The sequence below is a fragment of the Staurois parvus genome, unplaced genomic scaffold (genome assembly GCF_062004578.1).
Source record: "Staurois parvus isolate SC_StPar_1 unplaced genomic scaffold, SC_StPar_1.0 ptg000299l, whole genome shotgun sequence".
NCBI classification, from domain to species: Eukaryota; Metazoa; Chordata; class Amphibia; order Anura; family Ranidae; genus Staurois; species Staurois parvus.
In genome coordinates, this window is record NW_028318095.1 from 24544355 (window position 1) to 24564697 (window position 20343).

At 40.6% G+C, this 20343-nt stretch overlaps 1 protein-coding gene across 3 annotated transcripts in view; it reads left to right on the top strand.

Moving 5' to 3' along the window:
- The window catches only part of GOSR1 (golgi SNAP receptor complex member 1), a 147789-nt gene that overhangs the window by 48542 nt on the left and 78904 nt on the right, over positions 1 to 20343 (top strand). For all 3 annotated transcript variants that reach the window (XM_089683054.1, XM_089683055.1, XM_089683056.1), the window contains exon 6: positions 6409 to 6483. In XM_089683054.1, the coding sequence (XP_089539180.1) occupies positions 6409 to 6483 (75 nt within the window). The remainder of the gene's footprint in view (positions 1 to 6408; positions 6484 to 20343) is intronic.

Consider the following 20343-nt stretch of genomic DNA (forward strand, 5'->3'; position numbering starts at 1 on the left):
TTGTTACTATGGCAACTTAAACATTTAATATTTTTAACATTGCACTGTTTATCTCCTCCTCCCCTCCCTGCCTCTCTCCAGCACTGCAACCAGGGACTAGCAAGGAGGGGAGAGACCTTGTAGTGTAATGGGCACTGATTGGATGCTCATCAGGAAGAGGAGTGTCAAACTTATCCTTTATCCCTTTCGCTGCCAGAGCCATTTTTGTACAAGTTTAAACAATCAGTTTAGGCCTGAAGATTACACAAAGCCCCCAAACATGATATATATTCTGAAAGCAGACACCCTAGAGAATAAAATAGTTGGAGTTCCAACTTTTTTATGTTGAGTGATATTGCATCAAAAGTTCAGTAAAAAATGCACGTAAGTTAATTTTAGGGCAAAAAAAGCAATAAATTACCCTATTTTTTGTAACATAAAAGATGAGGTTGCACCGAGTAAATTGATACCCAACACGTCAAACCTTAAATTTGTGTGCACTCGTGAAATGGCGACGAACTTCAGTACCCCATATTTTCTATAGGCGACACTTTTAAAGCCCCTTATAGGTCATAAGTAGTGTATGCTAGAATTATTGCTCTCATCCTGGCATGTGCAGTGATATGTAACGTGTATTGCAATCAAAGTTTTCGTGCATAGGTGCCCCAGCGTGTGCTTTTACGTTTGTATGTGTGTATATATGGGGGGGGGAATGTTATGTGCTTGGGTGTAACTTTCATTTTTTACAATTTTAAAAATATTTTTTTTTTACTTTTTTTTTCATCACATAGGGTACAAAGTCCCCTATGTGATGATTTTTGGTGACAGGTTCTCTTTATTGAGACATCCAAGGTCCCTGCATGTCTCCCTTGAATGTAATGCTGTGCACATCGCACTGCATTACATTCTTTCCCGGCCTCTACGGCTGGGAATCTGTCATCATAAAATCACTGCCGGGTCAGGACAGGAAGGGGAGGGGACAAGTCTGATTTCCTCCCTCTTCTCTAGCTGACGGCAGTGAATCAGTCTCGGGCCCGCAGATGGGCAAGCGGACTCACGGAGACATCACGCAGGGGGAGGCTCATATGGGGGAGGCTGGCACTGTGGGCTGGGTGGAAGCAATTGGCAGCAGTGCTGCCGTCCGAATGCTTCCATCTGCTTGACCGCAGCAGGGCTGAAGGTTAAAAAAAACTACCTGTCCGGCACCCGGAACTACATGACCTGGGCGTCGGGTGATATGAATTCAGCATTCCTGCTCTGCCTTCAAAATAGCATCACTTCTTATCCACGCAGTTTTTGAAGAAACTCTGCAGGTAGGTTGTTCCAAACATCCTGGAAAACTAACCACAGATCTTCTGTGGATGTAGGTTGCCTCAAATCCTTCTGGCTCTCCATGTAATCCCAGACAGACTCAGTGATGTTAAGATCAGGGCTCTGTGGGGGTCAACCATCACTTCCAGAACTTCTTGTTGTTCTTTACTCTGAAGATAGTTTATAAAGAAGAACTATAGACACATTGTTTTCATTTTGGATGGTGTGAGGAAGGGTTATAACCCCTGTCAGGTTTATTTCACCATCTGCGTCCCATTGAGGAGATTTTATTTTATTTTGATTTTTCTTCTGTTCAATTACTTTCTATTTTGTTAATTGATAAAAATAAACTATGAGCGCTTCTGCTTTTGAAAGCATTCTTCATTTACAGCATTTTTTCACTCCTGCCTAAGACTTTTGCACAGTAAAGTAATTTTTTTTTCTTTTCAGTAATCTTTTTTTTTTTTTTTTGTTTAGCTTTAAATACTGCAGTAAGATTAAGTGAATAGCTAGAAAGTTGTGTAGGATGGTTTTAAATCTTAAGCATTGGAGTACTGCAGGGAGTGTTAGATGACCTCTTGTTGGTGCTTCTGTTGTTCCCTACTCTGGGAACATCTGCTTGGAACTCCCATATCTTTCAGATCTGGTATGTTTTTAAGTGTTGGATAATCATTGGCTGCCATCACCATATTGGATCCTTCAACATCTATAAAGTGTCATCAGGATGAGTCTCATTCCCCAGTATTTGTCAAAGTGCATTGCAAATAAGAATTTCTGCCTGAAACCTTTGCTTGGATTTTTCCTGCCCATAGCAGATTCACATGTAGATCTTCAAAGCAAATCTAGCCAAATCTAAGTAGTAGCTCCTAGCAGTTTTGTTGAAGTAAACCTTTCAAACTGAGCACATGAAGTAAAAAGGTATATAATCTGCATGTAAAAATGAGTACCTCAAGAGATTTTGAGAACCTGGTTTTGAGGCAAATCTTGACATTTCCTGTAAATTATGATAGGGTTGGGGGTCAAAGTAAGCTTTTATAAATACAGTGAACACTAGCATATAACTTATAGCGGACCTTCTGTCATTTTTTCACTTTCACTGTTATAAACTGTCTGCTCGTTCATAACAATCATTGCAAAAAAAGATAACATTTTGGTGACAGTAAATACCTTTTTCCCTGTACTTCCAGTTTTTACAGTGGATATAAAAAGTCTACACACCTCTTTAAAATGTCAGGTTTATGTGATGCAAAAAAATGAGACCAGGATAAATCATTTCAGAACTTTTTCCACCTTTAATGTAACCTATAAACTATACAACTCAGTTGAACAACAAAGTGAAATCTTTTAGGTGGAGGGAAATAAAAATAAAAAACTAATATAATATTGTTGCATAAGTGTGCACACCCTTAAACTAATACTTTGTTGAAGCACCTTTTGATTTTATTACAGCACTTTCTATTATATACTCTATTATACACTCTAAAGCAGTCTTTTTTGGTATGAGTCTATCAGCATGGCACATCTTGACTTGGCAATATTTGCCCACTATTCCTTGCAAAGACACTCCAAATCTGTCAGATTGCGAGGGCATCTCCTGTTCACAGCCCTCTTCAAATCACAGCACAGATTTTTGATTGGATTCAGGTCTGTGCTCTGGCTGGGCCATTCCAAAACTTTAATCTTCTTCTGGTGATGCCATTCCTTTGTTGATTTGGATGTATGATTCGGGTTGTGGTCATGCTGAAAGATGAAGTTCCTCTTCATGTTCAGCTTTCTAGCAGAAGTCTGAAGATTTTGTGCCAACTGGAACTGTTCATAATTCCCTCTACCTTGACTAAGGCCCCAGTTCCAGCTGAAGAAAAACAGCCCCAAAGCATGATGCTGCCACCACCATGCTTCACTGTGGGTATGGTGTTTTTTTGGCGATGTGCAGTGTTGTTTTTGCGGCAAACATATATCTTTTGTTATTATGGCCAAAAAGTTCAACCTTGGTTTCATCAGACCATAACACATTTTCCCCAGGGATGTTGGATTCCCTTCGCCCGATGTCTGGGACATGTAGTTCTGGGCGCCAGGCAGGTAGTTTCTTTCTACCTTTAGCCCTGCTGCGGGCAAGCAGCAGGGCTCACCTGTCAGGTGAAGCAATCGGTGGCAGCGCTGCTGCCGATTGCTTCCACGCAGTGCCAGCCTCTCCGCATCCCGGCGTGAGGTCTCCCGGGCTCCGCTTGCCGATCTGCAGGCCTGGCTCGTCAGCTAGAGGGGAGGGAGAAGAGCGGACAAGTCCGCTCCCCTTCTTGTGCTGACCCGGAAGTGACGTTTGATGTCACTTCCGGGTCCCCGTTGAGAGATTGTAATGCAATCCCTGGGAAAGAGCAATCCCCAGTGGAGCAGAGGGGAGACATCCAGGGTCTTTTAGACCTTGGATGTCTCAAAGAGAACCTGTCACCAAAAATCATCACATAGGGGACTTTGTCTCCTATGTGATGAAAAAAAAGTTTGTAAAAAATGAAAGTTACATCCAGGCATATACCACCCCCCCCCAAAAAAAAAAATATTGAGGCCCCCACATATACACTTGTAAAGCACACGCTGGGGCACCTACATATGAAACCGTCGATTGCGGTACACATGTCACATATTGCTGCGCACGCCAGAATGAGAGTAATAATTCTAGCAGCAGACCTCCGTAACGCTAAACTGGTGACCTACAAGGAGCTTTAAAAGTGTCGACCTATTGAAAATATAGGGTACTGAAGTTTGTCGCCATTTCACGAGCGCGCACAAATTTAGGGTTTGACAAGTTGGATATCTATTTACTCGATGCAACTTCGTCTTTTATATTTTACCAAAAAAAGGCAATTTAGTACTTTTTTGTGCCCTAAAAGTAACTATTTTTTACTGAAATTTTGCGGTAATACCATGCGACAAAATAAATTGAAACTACCACTATTTTATTCTTTAGGGTCTCTGCTTTCATAAAATATATAATGTTTGGGGGTTTTATGTAATATTCAGGTCTAAAATGATTTTTTAAACGTGTGCAAAAAATGGCTCTGGCAGCGAAAGGGGTAAAGTATAAGCCCTGAACCACCCTTTCCTGACGAGCAGCCAATCGGTGCTCATTACACTGTAAGGTCTCCCTCCTACCTGCTAATCCCTGGGTGTGGTGCTGGAGAGAGGCAGGGAGGGGAGGAGGAGATAAACAGCGCAATGTTAAAAATATTACACGTTTAAGTCGCCTTAAAGCTTCTTTTGTTTTTAAAAGCCCCAGACATTCCTAAAATCACCTCCGATTTAAATACAGTTTTGGTTAAAACATTTTTTATTTTTTTAATCTGGACAAGTAGATTGGAGCCCTGATTTAGTCCCTGGACAAGTAGCTTTTACAACAATTTCCACACCCTTGTTCCCACATGCTTTTGGGAGACTTGTGAGAGATGTGTTTTTGCAAAATTTAGCCGGGCTTGGGTGTTTTTCTTCATAAGAAAAGACTTCCATCTTGCCACTCAACCCCATAGCCCAGACATATGAAGAATACAGGAGATTGCTGTCACATGTACCACACAGCCAGTACTTGCCTGATATTCATGCAGCTGTTTTAATGTTGCTGTAGGCATCTTGGCAGCCTTCCAGACCAGTTTTCATCAAGTGTGGAGGGACACCCAGTTCTTGGTAATTTCACTGTTGCGCCATATTTTCTCCACTTGATGATGACTGTCTTCACTGTGTTCCATGGTATATCTAATACCTTGGAAATTCTTTTGTACGCTTCTCCTGACTGATACCTTTTAACAATAAGATCCTTCTGATGCTTTGGAAGCTCTCTGCGGACCATGGCTTTTGCTGTAGGATGCGACTAAGAAAATGCCAGGAAAGACCTACAAGAACAGCTGAACTTTATTTGGAGTTAATCTTAGGCACTTTAAATGATGGGAGGTTTGTACTGACTCCTATTTAACATGATTTTGAATGTGATTGCTTAATCCTGAACACAGCTATATCCCCAGTTATAAGAGGGTGTGCACACTTATGCAACCAAATTATTTTAGTTATTTGTGTTTACTTCCCCCTCCCTAAAAGACTTCAGTTTTATTTTCAATTGAGTTGCACAGTTTATAGGTCACATTAAAGGTAGAGAAAGTTCTGAAATAATTTTATCTTTGTCTCATTTTTTTTACATCACAGAAACCTGACATACAACAGGGGTGTGTAGACTATTTATATCCACTGTGTGTCCGTCATTCTAGACGGACGTGGACGGGCGGACGTGGGCTGCTGCAGTCCCGATGATTCCTGGGGTACAAACGTCACTAATCTTAGGTTTTTTTTTTTTTTTTTTTTTTTTCCTTATTCACTTTTGTGAGAGTTTGCAGCCAGGGGAAAAGGGGGAGGAGAGTGGAGGAGAGCTGGAGGACCAGATGAGGGCAGAGATGGAAGGAGACCCATGTGTGTTTTTACTGCACAGCTGAAACGATGCCCTACTGTGCATGCTCCTTCAGCCCACAGCAGAAGTTCGCTGCTGCTATAGCAATGTGCACGAGTAGGGCTGGAAGTGCTGTGCTTAATGTGCAGGTGCAATCAAACAAGCCTTTACTGCGCATATGCGAGAGTGAGCTGAACCTGTGGGGCGGAGTGGTAAGTCGAAAACCAGGAAGAGAGCAGCCAGGGCTTCATTTACCCAAAGTTAAAATGGCTGCATACAGGAAAAGGACATGTAAGGAAAATGACATTTTATTAAAATGTTGATTGTAAAGATTAATGGAAAAAAGATTACTATATATACGATTTTCACTATCTGTAAAGCTCAATGTGGTGTTTTTGGTAACAAATCAGCTTTTCCTGCAGTTTCTGTTTAAGATGACTGTATTTTTAGATCTGTTGAATGTTTTCACTGAAGGAATTCCCCTGCCTATGTTTTTTTTGTTTTTTAAATCTTGTGTGCCATTTGAACTACTCAGATATATGAAAAGTTATCTACAGGTTTTTCATTTTTATCTCTTTCATACTGTATATGTTTACAGTACAGTACTTTATTTACTAGCAATGTACAAATGTTGGCACTCCTTAAATCATTAATGGTAAATATTCTTGTGGATTTTGTTTTTTTTTGTATGATAGATCTTACAAAACTGGATCTGGGGTGAACAACAGAAGAACAGAGTTGTTTTTGAAAGAACACGAGCACCTCAGAAGGTAAGAAGGGAGCAATGGCAGCTCAATGTCTAGTCAGCAGTAAATGGGAAGAGGAGAATAGGTTAATATGTACAGTATGGATTTTAGCCTTCTAGGGCTTAATTGCTCCTCACAAAGAGCTAATGGTCAATAGGCTGAACCAGCAGCTATACACGCAGAGAGAGTTCATGCTCTATAGCTAAGTACGAGTTCAGCAGGTTTAAGAATAGAACTCATTACAAGAAAAGGGACTTCCTCGAAAGTAACAGGTCATCACAAATCTGGAACCTCTTTGTTTTGAATCACTTACCCAATGTAAAGCCATGTCAATGTGCTGTAGATACTTTCTTCTTAGTGGAAGAGCAGTAAATCTTCACTAGACAGCCGGTTCCATAGCTCTCATTAAAACTGCTCTGTAAAACTCTGTATATTGCTTTTATCCTTCTCATGGATGATTGTTCTTCAAGTGCTCGCTTTCACATTTCTCTTTAACTGTGGAGTTCTCAGAACACCACACAGACGCCTGTTTTATCCACATATGTAAATTTATTCAGTTGCTGAATCTATTTTAAATAGGAGCCATGTTCAGACCCCTCTAATTGTAGACACCTTCTATCTCAAATGAAATTTCAATTTATGATTGTAAACATACCTCCAGTGGGATAGAAAAAGTGAAAAAGACCAGTGCAAGATTAGGTCTCCAATGAAAAAAAAAAAAGGGCACCCATAGGTGCTGGGACTTTGTTATGAGTTTAAACAAGTTAGCGAGAGGGTAACAAATGTTTGAAGAGCCCACTGGCTCAGGTTAGGCTGCTCCTAACAGACTAGGATACCGTTCAGTGGGTACTCCAGCAGGTTACTAGAAGAAAATATGCATACAGTGCCTTGAAAAAGTATTCATACCCAGGGGCGGACTGACCATTTGGAAACTCGGGCACTGCCCGAGGGCCCGGGGTCAGTAGGGGGCCCCATGAGATGCCCCTGGTACCTTTTTTATAGGCTTTTTTGAGTTTGGGCAAGGACACAGGGGCCCCATGATTCCCTATTGCCCGGGGGCCCCATGAGTTGTCAGTCCGCCCCTGTTCATACCCCTTGAAATTTTCCACATTTTTCATGTTACAACCAAAAATTTAAATATATTTTATTAGGATTCTATGTGATAAACCAACACAAAGTGGCACATAATTGTGAAGTGGAAGGAAAATGATAAATGGTTTTCAAATGTTTTTGCAAATATGTGAAAAGTGTGGTGTGCATTTGCATTCAGCCCCCTTTACTCTGATACCCCTAACTAAAATCTAGTGAAACCAATTGCCTTCAGAAGTCACTTAATTAGTAAATACAGTCCACCTGTGTGTACTTTAATCTCAGTATAAATACAGCTGTTCTGTGAAGCTCTCACAGGTTTGTTAGAGAACATTAATGAATAAACAGCATCATGAAGGTCAAGGAACACACCAGACAGGTCAGGGATAAAGTTGTAGAGAAGTTTAAAGCAGGGTTAGGTTATAAAAAATATCCCAAGCTTTAAACATCTCACAGATCACTGTTTAATCCATCATCCGAAAATGGAAAGAGTATGGCACAACTGCAAACCTACCAATATACACACAAACATCCGAAGGCCGCACATCCAGTAAAATCACCTTTATTTCTTCTTATAGTATATTCCACAAATATGACAGGGACAGGGATACAGGACTCCTATTCTTAGCTATGACTAAGCGCTAGTGGAGCGTGAAACGCATTAGTGGTCCTGTATCCCTGTCATATTTGTTGAAATATGCTATTAGAAGAAATAAAGGTTATTTTACTGGATGTGCAGCCATCGGATGTTTATTCGTATATTGGAGTCTGTTGCCAACAGAGCCAGCACCTTAGGATTTAGTGCGTGTATGGTAGTGGAAGAGGGAACTAACCTGGAGCGGTGGTTTTTGTTTGGTTTTTTTTTTTTTGTTTTTTTTTAAAACCTACCAAGACATGGCCGTCCACCTAAACTGACAGGCTGCGCAAGGAGATATTAATCAGAGAAGCAGCCAAGAGGCCCATAGTAACTCTGGAGGAGCTGCAGAGATCCACAGCTCAGGTGGGAGAATCTGTCCACAGGACAACTATTAATCATGCACTCCACAAATCTGGCCTTTATGGAAGAGTGGCAAGAAGAAACCAATTGTTGAAAGAAAGCCATAAGAAGTCCCCTTTGCAGTTTTTGAGAAGCGATGTGGGGGACACAGCAAACATGTGGAAGAAGGTGCTCTGGTCAGATGAGACCAAAATTTAACTTTTTGGCCTAAAACCAAAACGCTATATGTGGTGGAAAACTAACACTGCACATCGTCCTAAACAACATCCCCACTGTGAAACGTGGTGGCAGCATCATGTTGTGCAGATGCTTTTCTTCAGCAGGGACAGGGAAGCTGGTCAGAGTTGCTGGGAAGATGGATGGAGCCAAATGCAGGGCAATCTTAGACGAGATCCTGTTAGTTTGCAAAAGACTTGAGACTGGGGCAGAGGTTCACCTTCCAGCCGGACAACGACCCTAAGCATACAGCCAGATATACAATGAAATGGTTTAGATCAAAGCATATTCATGTGTTAGAATGGCCAAATCAAAGTCCAGACCTAAATCCTACTGAGAATCTGTGGCAAGACTTGAAAAGTGCTGTTCACAGATACTCTGCATCCAGTCTGACAAAGCTTGAGCTATTTTGCAAAGAATGGGGAAAAATGTCACTGTCTAGATGTACAAAGCTGGTAGAGACATCCCCAAAAAGACTTGCAGCTGTAATTGCAGTGAAAGGTGGTTCTACAAAGTATTGACTCAGGGCTGAATACAAATGCACGCTACACTTTTCAGATATTTACTTGTAAAAAACTTTGAAAACCATTTATCATTTTCCTTCCACTTAACAATTACGTGCCACTTTGTGTTGGTCTATCACATAAAATCCCAATATAATACATTTATGTTTTTGTTTCTAACATGACAAAATGTGGAAAATTTCAAGGGGTAAGAATACTTTTTCAATGCACTGTATATGGAAGGAGCACTAGACCAAAAGGTAAGAGTCCAAATTAATTTATTTATATTGTATCAAAAGACAGTCAACACGTTTCAGGGGTCAAAGGAACTCTCCCTTCATCAAGGCTTCAGTTAAACATGAGAACCTTGGGTGCACTCAAAGTAAAGGCTTTCCTATTTGAATCTGTGCAGGGAAGCTGACTGCTGGATTAGTATTCCTGGCCAGCAGTATTTGCATCAGCAGTCAAAGTAACATTTTAGTACAAATAATTGTATTTTTTTTTTTATTTCCTATCGGTAATCCTAATCAAGGATACCGCTTCCCTGCACAGATTCAAACAGGAAAGCCTTTACTTTGAATCCACCCAAGGTTCTCATTTTTAATTGAAACCCTGATGAAGGGGAGTTGCTTTGACTCCCACAATGCGCTGGCTGTCTTTTTAACACATTATCAATAAATTATTTTGGACTCTTATCTTTTGGTCTGGCGTTCCTTCCATATTTTCACGTTTTTTGTTTTTTTTTCTAGTGCAGGATTAAAGGATAAGGTCACTTTTCATAACATGTTACACCCCCAATCTCCAATTTGACAGCTAGCGAGTATCTTCTCCCCCCTCGCTAGGTGTCAAATTAAAAAAAAAAAATGTGGCTGCCTACACGGCCGCGTCACTCATTCACAGTCATCTTTGAATGAGAGGCTACAAGTCCTTACAGCCTGACCGCATGTCAGCTTTTAGTCCTCTATGAACTACCATGGTGCTGTGAAGCGCCCTGGTAGTTCATTCATTCTTCCTGTCAATATATCTGCCTGTCCGTATATCCCATACGAGCAAGAAGATATACTGACAGATCTGCAGGAGACCTGCATGACATCAGCGAACTGGTGATCGCTGGTACAGTGGTTTACAGGCTCCTGCAGACAAAAATAATAAATGCACATTTTTTTAGCTGCAGAAAAATGTGCATTTATTATTTTTTTCTAAAAGGTGAACTTATCCTTTAAGTGACACAGATGTTATTGGGAGGTCCTAATGATTAGACAACTCGTAAACATCAGTTTAGATGAGTTGTAGTGTTCATACTCCCTAGAATCTTTATCCTGACGTGGATGGGCAGAAACATGATGCCCTGCTGTAGCACTAGGGCCCAGTAATGGCAACCATGTAGTTAACGCTTGCTTTACCTTTTGTCATTGAAAATAAGTAAGGATCAGCCTTTTATCACAGACACCTTAAAACCTAGTGAATCTGATAATGACTGTGCTTATCACCTCCTAGAGTAGCCCTAAACAGTGTGATCTGTGCCTAAGCATTTCGCTGTCAAATCCGATGTAATCAAGGAGCTCAGGGTCACCTAACTCTAAGCCCAACTGAAGTCATTTTACCACTTTATTATTTGGTAAATGTAACATTCCACCAGCAGTCATTCATTTTAAATACATGAGTTTACTATGTTTTATATTTTCTTTATATACTTGCTGATCCCTTTTTTTCCCCCCCTCAAGTTAGCTGTCAAACTTACTTGCTATTAGCTTCTCAATGGCTTTGAGAAACTATTTGTAGCTTCTTACTAGACTAGTACAACTATCGAGGTTTATCTTTATTAAGTTAGCAATTAACTGTAGCTGTGCATTGTTGCCTCCAGGGGGCAGTGCGTGTTTGTCAGTTTTAATTCAAACTACAAAACATCAATTCAGCAGTTCCACAATTTAACCAGGACTACTCTGAGTGTTTTCAGGTAATTAAAGTTCAGATTAATTGCTTGTAATAGTTGCAGTGGATCACAAGTGATGGTATGATTCCCTGCTGAATCTGTAGCCAGGGCAGATAAATTCATTATCATACTTTCAAGTGTAATTTGTGGAATCAGAAACTTCTGTTATTGTATTTAGTCATAACATATGATGCACTTCATGAGGGCCTGTTCATTTTGTTTTCCTATAGGGGGGAAATACAACATATCACGCTATAAGAATCTTCTTAATCGGGGCTTAGCCAAACATACTAAGGATAGTAAAGAAAGACTTAAAGTGACACTAAACTCTATTGAAATAAAAAAAATTCTAAAGGCAGAAGGTTTTCTTTAATTGTCCGCTTCTCCCCAGCCCCCCCCCCCCCAACACTTACCTGACCTCCCTGACCTGGATGCAGTGCTGTGCCTGCTGCTGTTATCAATCAAACCCTATAAGGAGGAAGTGGGGCAAGCCACACAGCTTGTGTTGATTGACAGACACAGCCCGGCTCCGGTTTGAGCCCCACATAGCAAGCTTACTATGAGAGGGAACTTGGAAGAGAGGAGGAGCTGAGAGCACCAGCAGGGAACCCCAGAACAGGATATTCATGACTGCTCTCTACAAACCATTGCACAGAGAAGGTAAGTATAACATATTATTAAAAAAAACAACTTTACAATCATTTTTAAAGAAAAAGTACCTTCTAATTCTCCCAGCCTCCTCCAAATCTCCATATTTATTATTTTTTTCTGCTGCTGTGATCTGACTTTCAGTTAGATGGTGGCCACATTCGGTCTCCATGGTCCCATCGTATGTAGGCGCATAACCATCCTCTTTGCTTCTACCTGACACAAACTAGAGACTATGGGATATGTGGTGTATAGTGCATAAAGCAATGTACATGACCGCAGCTAATGCGCTCATACTGTACCAAATGGAACAACATATTTAGCTTAAAAAAAAAAAAAAGTTACTGCAGTCGATTTCATAATCGTTTCTGAACAGAAGCAGAAGGTAAATAAACATGTTCTGTAGTGACCATGTCCTCAGAATGCATACAAAGGGCTCCTGCTGCTTCCTGTGAGCATGCTCCAGATTCTTTCTCCCAAAATATGCGGGTTTTAAAGTAGAACTGTAAGCGAAACTTTTTTCTCATTTTGGATAGAGTATGGGAGGGTTATAACCCCTGTCAGATTTTTTAACCGTTATCTGTGTCCATTGTAGAGATTTCCCTTCACTTCCTGTCCCATAGCCAAACAGAAAGTAACAGGAAATCCCTGCAAATTAAGGGGATTTCTTAGGGACACCCAAGTTACCAGAACTAGTGTTCCTATTGGAAGGTTTCCCCTATCTTACTATTATGGGAACAACCCAAAATGTTAGATTTTCTTTTACTTTTACTTTCAGTGATAATGTAAATAGGACAAATAGAGAGGGCGAATCTCCTTAATGGGGCACAGATAGCAATATAAACTGACAAGTATTCTTCTCCCTCTCCACTTATCCAAAACTTTTGCCTCCAAAGATTTGTCTTTAGGTATACTTTAATAAATGTGGAGTGGGTGAACTCTTTATAGGCAGTGGTGTGTAGTGCCACATTTTCTCCACCTCTTCACAGAAAACCGTAGAGAATCGGTTACAGATTTTACCTTCCCAGTTGAAATTGTGATGCTGTTCATTTGTATTTCATACACACCTGGATTGTCTCAAATTTCAGCTGGAGTAGTTTGTATTGTACAACAGTTTGAGACACTTTTTGGCTACCTTAATTGTCGTTGCACACCATAAAAACCCAGTCCAGATGCGTTTCTCCATGCACAGTTTTTATGCGCTCCAGCCCGTTTTTGATGTGTACTGCTGCGTTTGTGGGTTTTACTTCGTTCCACTAGAGTTCATTGCAGAAAAAAATACTGCGTGTTCTTTTTTTCTGAAACTGGAACTGACCGCTGGTGTGAACTATGCCATTGGAAACCATATCACCTACTATCTATTTTGATGCAGCAAAAATGCACTGGACTGCATGTGGTGTGAACCAGCCCTTAAGGTAAAACAAAACCCATTGATGTAACAGTTTCCCAAAATAGATACATTCAAGGCATGTTGTGAATGATAACTGTCAAAATTGCCAATGTGCTCTCAACTGTCAAAGTTGCAAAGCCATCCAATGGCTGGTGTCATAACTGATCATGAGTGCAACACCATGGCAATTGCAGGTCAAACAGAGGCTAAGATGGCAGCTTCCTTGTCTGTAAAGGATAGGAGGTTTTTGTTCCACTTTAAAGCTGTGAAGCCACTTAGTTCAAAGAAACTCCCATCACTCCATCCTATCTATAGTCTGTTCATTTGTTTCTCAAGTTGGAATAGCTTCTAAATTAGTGAATCTGATTGTTTTGTTGTCTGCTCTCTGATTTAACCCTAATGCTCACACAGACACATGAGGCCATATAACGCAAATTGTGCATGCAATTCCACAACCTGGATACACAGCTGCTGTATACAGCCACCCATAGTAACGAATCGCTCTATGTGGCTGTGTGTGGGCTTACGTCGCTAATATGTATATCTGTTCATGGATAAAGCCATACGCTCTTGGACACAGGCTTACTGCTTCCATTGTTGCACATTTGTGGGTTTTCAATGGCACCAAAAGATGGTCATTTGGAAGCTTTGAAATCTGTCTCTTTTAATTAGATAACACGAATGGGTTATTTTTTTTTTCTCATAGCTTTTTGAGTGTAGCAAAATTCTAGTTCCAGATTTATGCATCTTATAACATCAGTGCACATTTTATATTTTCAAAAATGCCCACAAATCTTTTTTTTTTTTATCGCTAGTCTAACTTTTTTGTGCTCTCATATCAGAATATCTGCGTTGTAGATTTTGTATATATTATGTGTTTCTAAAATAATTTAGTAGGGTAGAACAGTTTTTAAATAGTGAAAAAAAACTGCGCTAAATGCATGAAAAGTGATAAATATCACTAAAAACAAATAATACATAAATCTGTGTAAACACATAAATATATAAACAAAATGCTACCATTTTAAAAATTATGAATGAATATGACACATGAATAAACACTCAGAAAGTGATCAAGTAGCGCATAACTCTCATACATGAAATTTTTTTAAAAAAATATATAAAATGAACAGTAAATAAATACAATTAGGTGTATAGTCCCCAAAAAAGTCCAAATGATATTAATTTATTCACCAAATGGTTCTTCAAACTTCTCAAGAAAAGACCACCACGTGAAAAAATAGGAAAGAAGTGCTCCCCCTCTCAGGTGTACACTCACCAGCAAGTGTTGCCTCCCACTCTCATAGTTGGCAAATCTGGCTTATTGGATGTTTCTCAATGAGGAAAGGGGATTATCAATGCTGTTATGTTTTACTCTCCTTCCCTTTTCAAAAACGAGCAAGCACTTTTATCAGGTACTTATGAATTCCAGTGGTTAGGCGCTAGAAGTAGCAATTAGGGAATCCTTTTTCCTCCACTGTCGAACACTCAATCACCGACGCTCCCACGTCACTTCCGGTTGCAGACGGAGTCACTTCCGGTCGCCGCACACCCACGCCCTAACGTGTTTCGTCATATCCGACTTACTTATAGGGATCCCTATATTCGCTACTTTTTTTTTTTTAACTAAGATATCATATTGGGCATCAGTCTGATGTGTAGAAACATGCCGTGAATGTATAGCAACTGATAAGGAACATGTTGAGTTCATTTAATACTTCACATTAACGATGAACATTACCATTTTTTCCATATAACAATGTGTCAGGATTTACAAGACATATGGTTACGTTAGAGGTAAAATGTACATCTACATGCTAATATGATCAATAAAATGCATATTACCATTGTGAATATGCTGATTTAATAGTGATCCAGTGCGTTGGAGTGTGCAGTTTGCAAATCTACTTTTAGAGCACCCAGAAGACTCCTTTACCAGTTTCCTAAAGCAGTCCCTAGAGACCATGCTTCAACATCCAGAAGTGTATATTTTTCATCATTGTTCTATATCTTGCCATTAGGGAGGGTTTCTTCACTGGGAAATGAGTGGGCTAGGAGTTTGGGAGATTTCATGGCATCACAATTTCCCATCTTCAAAACCATGCTTCTGATGAAACCGTAATGGATGAGAACCTGCTGTTCCATGTAGAAGTATGGGTTTTATGATCAGTCTTTGGGCCAGTTCACACTACATGCATTTTACTTGCTTTTTTTCTGCATCCAAAACACACAGAAAGTGGGTTATATGGTTGTCCGTGTCATAGTTCACATCAGTGCTTGCAGTTGCAGGGAAAAAAAGTAGAACATGCTTTATTTTTTCTGCACAGAACTGCACTAAAATGCACCAAAACGCACCAGCAATGCACTGGAACGCTCATGTCCCTATTTAAATTGAAGAAAAAGAGAGGAGGAAAAATGAACTGGAATGCATAAAAAATGCACTGGAACGCGTCACAAACGCTCCAAAAATGCGTAAAAAATGCACAAAAAGGCAACCTTTACCAGTTAACTTTTGTGAGACTAAATAAATGATCAGACATAAAAGATGCACCCACTAAGGAACACCCTTATATGCCTTAGTAACTCCAGAGCTTTACATACACCTGTAACTGTAGCATATTGCTACTTGCATGCTTTATTTAAGGGCACTTCAGTAAGACTGAACATGTAGCATGAAAGTGCAAGCGGTGGATACAGTCTACCTGCCCATGAGTTTTGTTTTTTTCATCCTATTTCTGCCATGTATGAGCTAAATACTGTGGCTGCCCGTATCATGGACAGACATTTGTTTTTCTGCAGGCCAGGGACTTTTACCTTTACAGCAAGTCTTACAGAAGTCTGGTATGTGTCCCTGCTACAGTGTAATCCCTAATTAATCCTGTTGCTGGAAGGCCAGTTTGAAGCCTGCTTTGCCTGGCTGTCTAGCTTCAAAAGATTCAGATTCCCACTGCTACAGTTCGCACCAGCCTAAATTACCAGTGTGAATGTATTCTTACTGATTTGTAACAAGCATGTAAATCTGAAGTTGTAATTTTACATATTGCAGGTTGGTGACTCAAAAACTCAAAGCATCAACCAGTCAAATAGCGTTTCTAGGAAGAGGTCACCAATGGCGGCCTCTTTTTTTTTTTTCTCTCTCTCAGTACAGATTTTCTTAAAGTTTAAAGGAGAAAGGGGGCCTAACCTGCCTTGATTTGCACGAGGCAGTCTACCTAAAGACTTTCTAAAAGTTTGGCTGCATGAAAATCATGTAACACTTGATAAAAAAAATGCACATGGATACATTGGTTATACGTGATCAAACTCTGGGCAATTGACTTTTTGGGAATGTGTACTTTTATCAGTTCAGATACAGATTTAGAGATTGTCTCAACCCGCTACCCTCTAAATTTCCATATTCCCATTCAGCTGTGGCCACTGGCCATTCTGCTTGATATTTTTTACTGCCCTTGGAGCTTGTTTGTCAGAACTACACAGGACAGCACCCAATATCAGCAGATATATTCCAGCAGATCAAAAACCTCCTGGGTCTTGATGGGATAATTGAGATATTTTGGTATTTTTGATTACTTAAGTGCTGCAAGATAGTAAGAGGCCATTATCCAATATTACCACACTTATCGTAGAATATAGCCTGCATTATACTTGAAGCATTCTACCCCAACAAACTCTGTGTTCAGACTGCGTGCTAAAGTACCATTTTGATTATTCAATCTTTTATGCGCATTGACAAGTAATCTACCCAGACTACGTGCTGTTTCTTCAGTTTCTAAATTTGCCTACTGTTATTTCTCAGCTTTGAAAAACCTATCAGATAATTTGCAGATCTCATCTACATCTCACATACCAGTTGTCATTTTATGGTGGCTAAATTTATTTGCTGCTTCCCTTCAATTTATAATGTTTATGTACTGTCAAGTCTTGGTACGTGATTTATACAATTTTTTGATGCTGTGCTACAGAAAAATGAAATACAGTTGCTATGAACACTTTATGGGGCTCATGTTTGAAAAAAAGAAAAAAATAATAAATACACGTTTTGGTTTAAAATACTAACCACATATCTGTACTGAATAAGGATCATTTTCCAGTTCAATGTAAAATTTTACATCTTTTTAAATGTAGCTTATATGCTTATTTTACTCTGCTTTAAAGAGTATGTGTACCATTCATGTCAATCTATGAAGTTTAAAATCTGATTTTTACTACCACCATCATACAAACCCACACTTGTGCAGTGTTTTTGCAGATGAAGATCCACTTTTGTTGAGAAAAAAATACTCTGTGTTAATTATAAACATGCATGGATTTTAGAAAGCAGATCTTTACCTGTATTTGTTCTGAAAACTGAAAACTGACACACGATTCATGATTTCTAGCAATTCTTTCTTTCCCGAGTGCAAACACAAAATATCTAATTCCATGTATATAGTATTACCTCCCTTTAAGTCATTATCTAGTAGAAACAACTTTGGTTGTTGTTACATCCTTAAGTCTGTGTAGATAGGTCCTTTATTAGGTTCTCATAGTTGAACAGTGCAATATTACCCCATTCTTTTATGGGAAAATCTGCTCAACCTCTATCTGATTGTGTGCCGATTGTAAATGAACAGCCATTTCAATTTCACAATGCTTCATAGGGGGATTGGTACAATTATGATGTGCAGAGGTTGACAAAGGTGTTTGATAATACTAAAATTATGCGATCTTAATTGTACAGTACAGGACACAAGCAGATTATTTATACACCATGGGTTATAGGCGTATCAGGTGATTGGATACTGACAAATTTTTAGAGTACACACACCTTGGGAACCTTCCCTACAACCCTACCCCACTTTGTGAGTTCTCAGATTAGTGCTGGTATCTGAAGGTGATGGACCTTTCTCCTTCGTGGAGAAAATCACCCTTCACCTAACTAGTTTATTATTTTTCATTATTATTATTATACAGGATTTATATAGCACCAACAGTTTGCACAGCACTTTACAATATAAATAGAGACAGTACAATTACAATACATTTCAGTAGAGAAAGAATATAAAGGCCCTGCTCATGGAGTTTACAATCTAAAGGATGCGGGAGGTGGTACAAAAGGTGATAGTTGTAGGCAATGTTCTGATGGAGGTGGCTCAAGTACAGTTCTTAGGTGGAGGTGTGGGGTTGGCTTCCCTGAATAAGTGAGTTTTCAAAGATCGCCTAAAGGCAGACAGAGTGGGGGCTGACCGGACATACTGCAGTAGGGAGTTCCAGAGGATGGGAGAGGCTCTGGAGAAGTCCTGGAGGCGAGCGTGGGAGGAGGTGACGAGGGAGAGCAAGATGTCTTGGGAGGAGCGGAGTGGAGCTGGCGATTTGGACAATATCTGCAGATGAAGTTGGTGATGTAGCTAGGGGCAGTGTTGTGGATGGCTTTGTAAGCTGTGGTTAGTATTTTGAATTTTATACGTTGGGTTAGTGGAAGCCAATGAAGGGCTTGGCAGAGAGGGGCAACAGTCACTGATCAGTTGATAAGGTGTATGAGCCTAGCACAGGGGTGGGCAAACTTTTTGACTTGAGGGCCGCAATGGGTTCATATATTGGACCCGGGGGCCGGACCAAGAGTAGATGAATGATGTGTATGTGTCATCCATAGTAAGTATAGTAATATTCCCCCATAGTAAGCATAGTAATTAATCCCCCATATAGTAATTCATCCCCCATAGTAATTCATCCCCCATATAGTAATTCATCCCCCATAGTAATTCATCCCCCATATAGTAATTCATCCCCCATATAGTAATTCATCCCCCATATAGTAATTCATCCCCCATAGTAATTCATCCCCCATATAGTAATTCATCCCCCATATAGTAATTCATCCCCCATATAGTAATTCATCCCCCATAGTAATTCATCCCCCATATAGTAATTCATCCCCCATGTAGTAATTCATCCCCCATATAGTAATTCATCCCCCCTATAGTAATTCATCCCCCCTATAGTAATTCATCCCCCCTATAGTAATTCATCCCCCCTATAGTAATTTATCCCCCCTATAGTAATTCATCCCCCGTAGTACTATTCCCCCCCAAGTAGTAAGCCAAGTCCCCCCTGTGTCAATTCACTTACCTTTGCTCCGCGCGTTCCTCTCGCCGTGTTCCCGCGCCGTTCCGGTCTTCAGGGCGGACTGTGAGAGGAGCCTAGCTCCCCTCACGTTCGTCACGCTGCCCCTCCTACACACATCCTGACAGCCAATGTATCCCGCGCTGTTCCGGTCTTCAGGGCGGACTGTGAGAGGAGCCTAGCTCCCCTCACGTTCGTCACGCTGCCCCGCCTACACACATCCTGACAGCCAATGTATCACGCTTCACGGGCCGGATTAAAAGGTCTGCCGGGCCGTAGTTTGCCCATTGCTGGTCTAGCAGCAGCATTCATAATAGACTGAAGGGGGGATAACCTGTGTAATGGTAGACCAGTGAGGAGGGAGTTACAGTAATCAAGGTGGGATAAAACCAAGGCATGTATTAGTTCTTTTGTGGTGTCATTGGTCAGAAAGGAGCGAATTTTGGAAATGTTCCGGAGGTTGAGGTGGCAGGATTTAGCCAGTTATAAGATGCGGGGCCCAAAGGAGAGGTCGGAGTCTAGAATTACAACTAGCGCCTGGCATAAGGGGAAGGGCCAATGGTTGTGCTGTTGATCTTAATGGTAAAGCCGTGAGTGGGGGATCGGGGAGGAGGAAATATTACAAGCTCAGTTTTGGAAAGATTGAGTTTAAGGTAGTGGTGTGACATCCATGTTGATATGTCACTTAGTACATTTGTGATACGTGAGGAGATTGAGGGGGTGAGCTAGGGAGTGGAGAGAGAGATCTGGGTGTCATCAGCATCGAGGTGGTATTAGAAGCCATGGGAGGTTATCAATTGGCCCACGGAGGAGGTGTAGAGAGAGAAAAGGAGGAGCCCAGGGACAGAGCCTTGGGGTACCCCAACGGAAAGAGGGAGAGGAGCAAAGGAGGAGTTGTTGTATGTGACGCTGAAAGTGCACTGAGAAAGTTAAGAGGAGAACCAGGAGAGAGCAGAATCACAGAGACCAATGCAATGGAGAAACACTCAGGAGGAGCGGGTGGTTG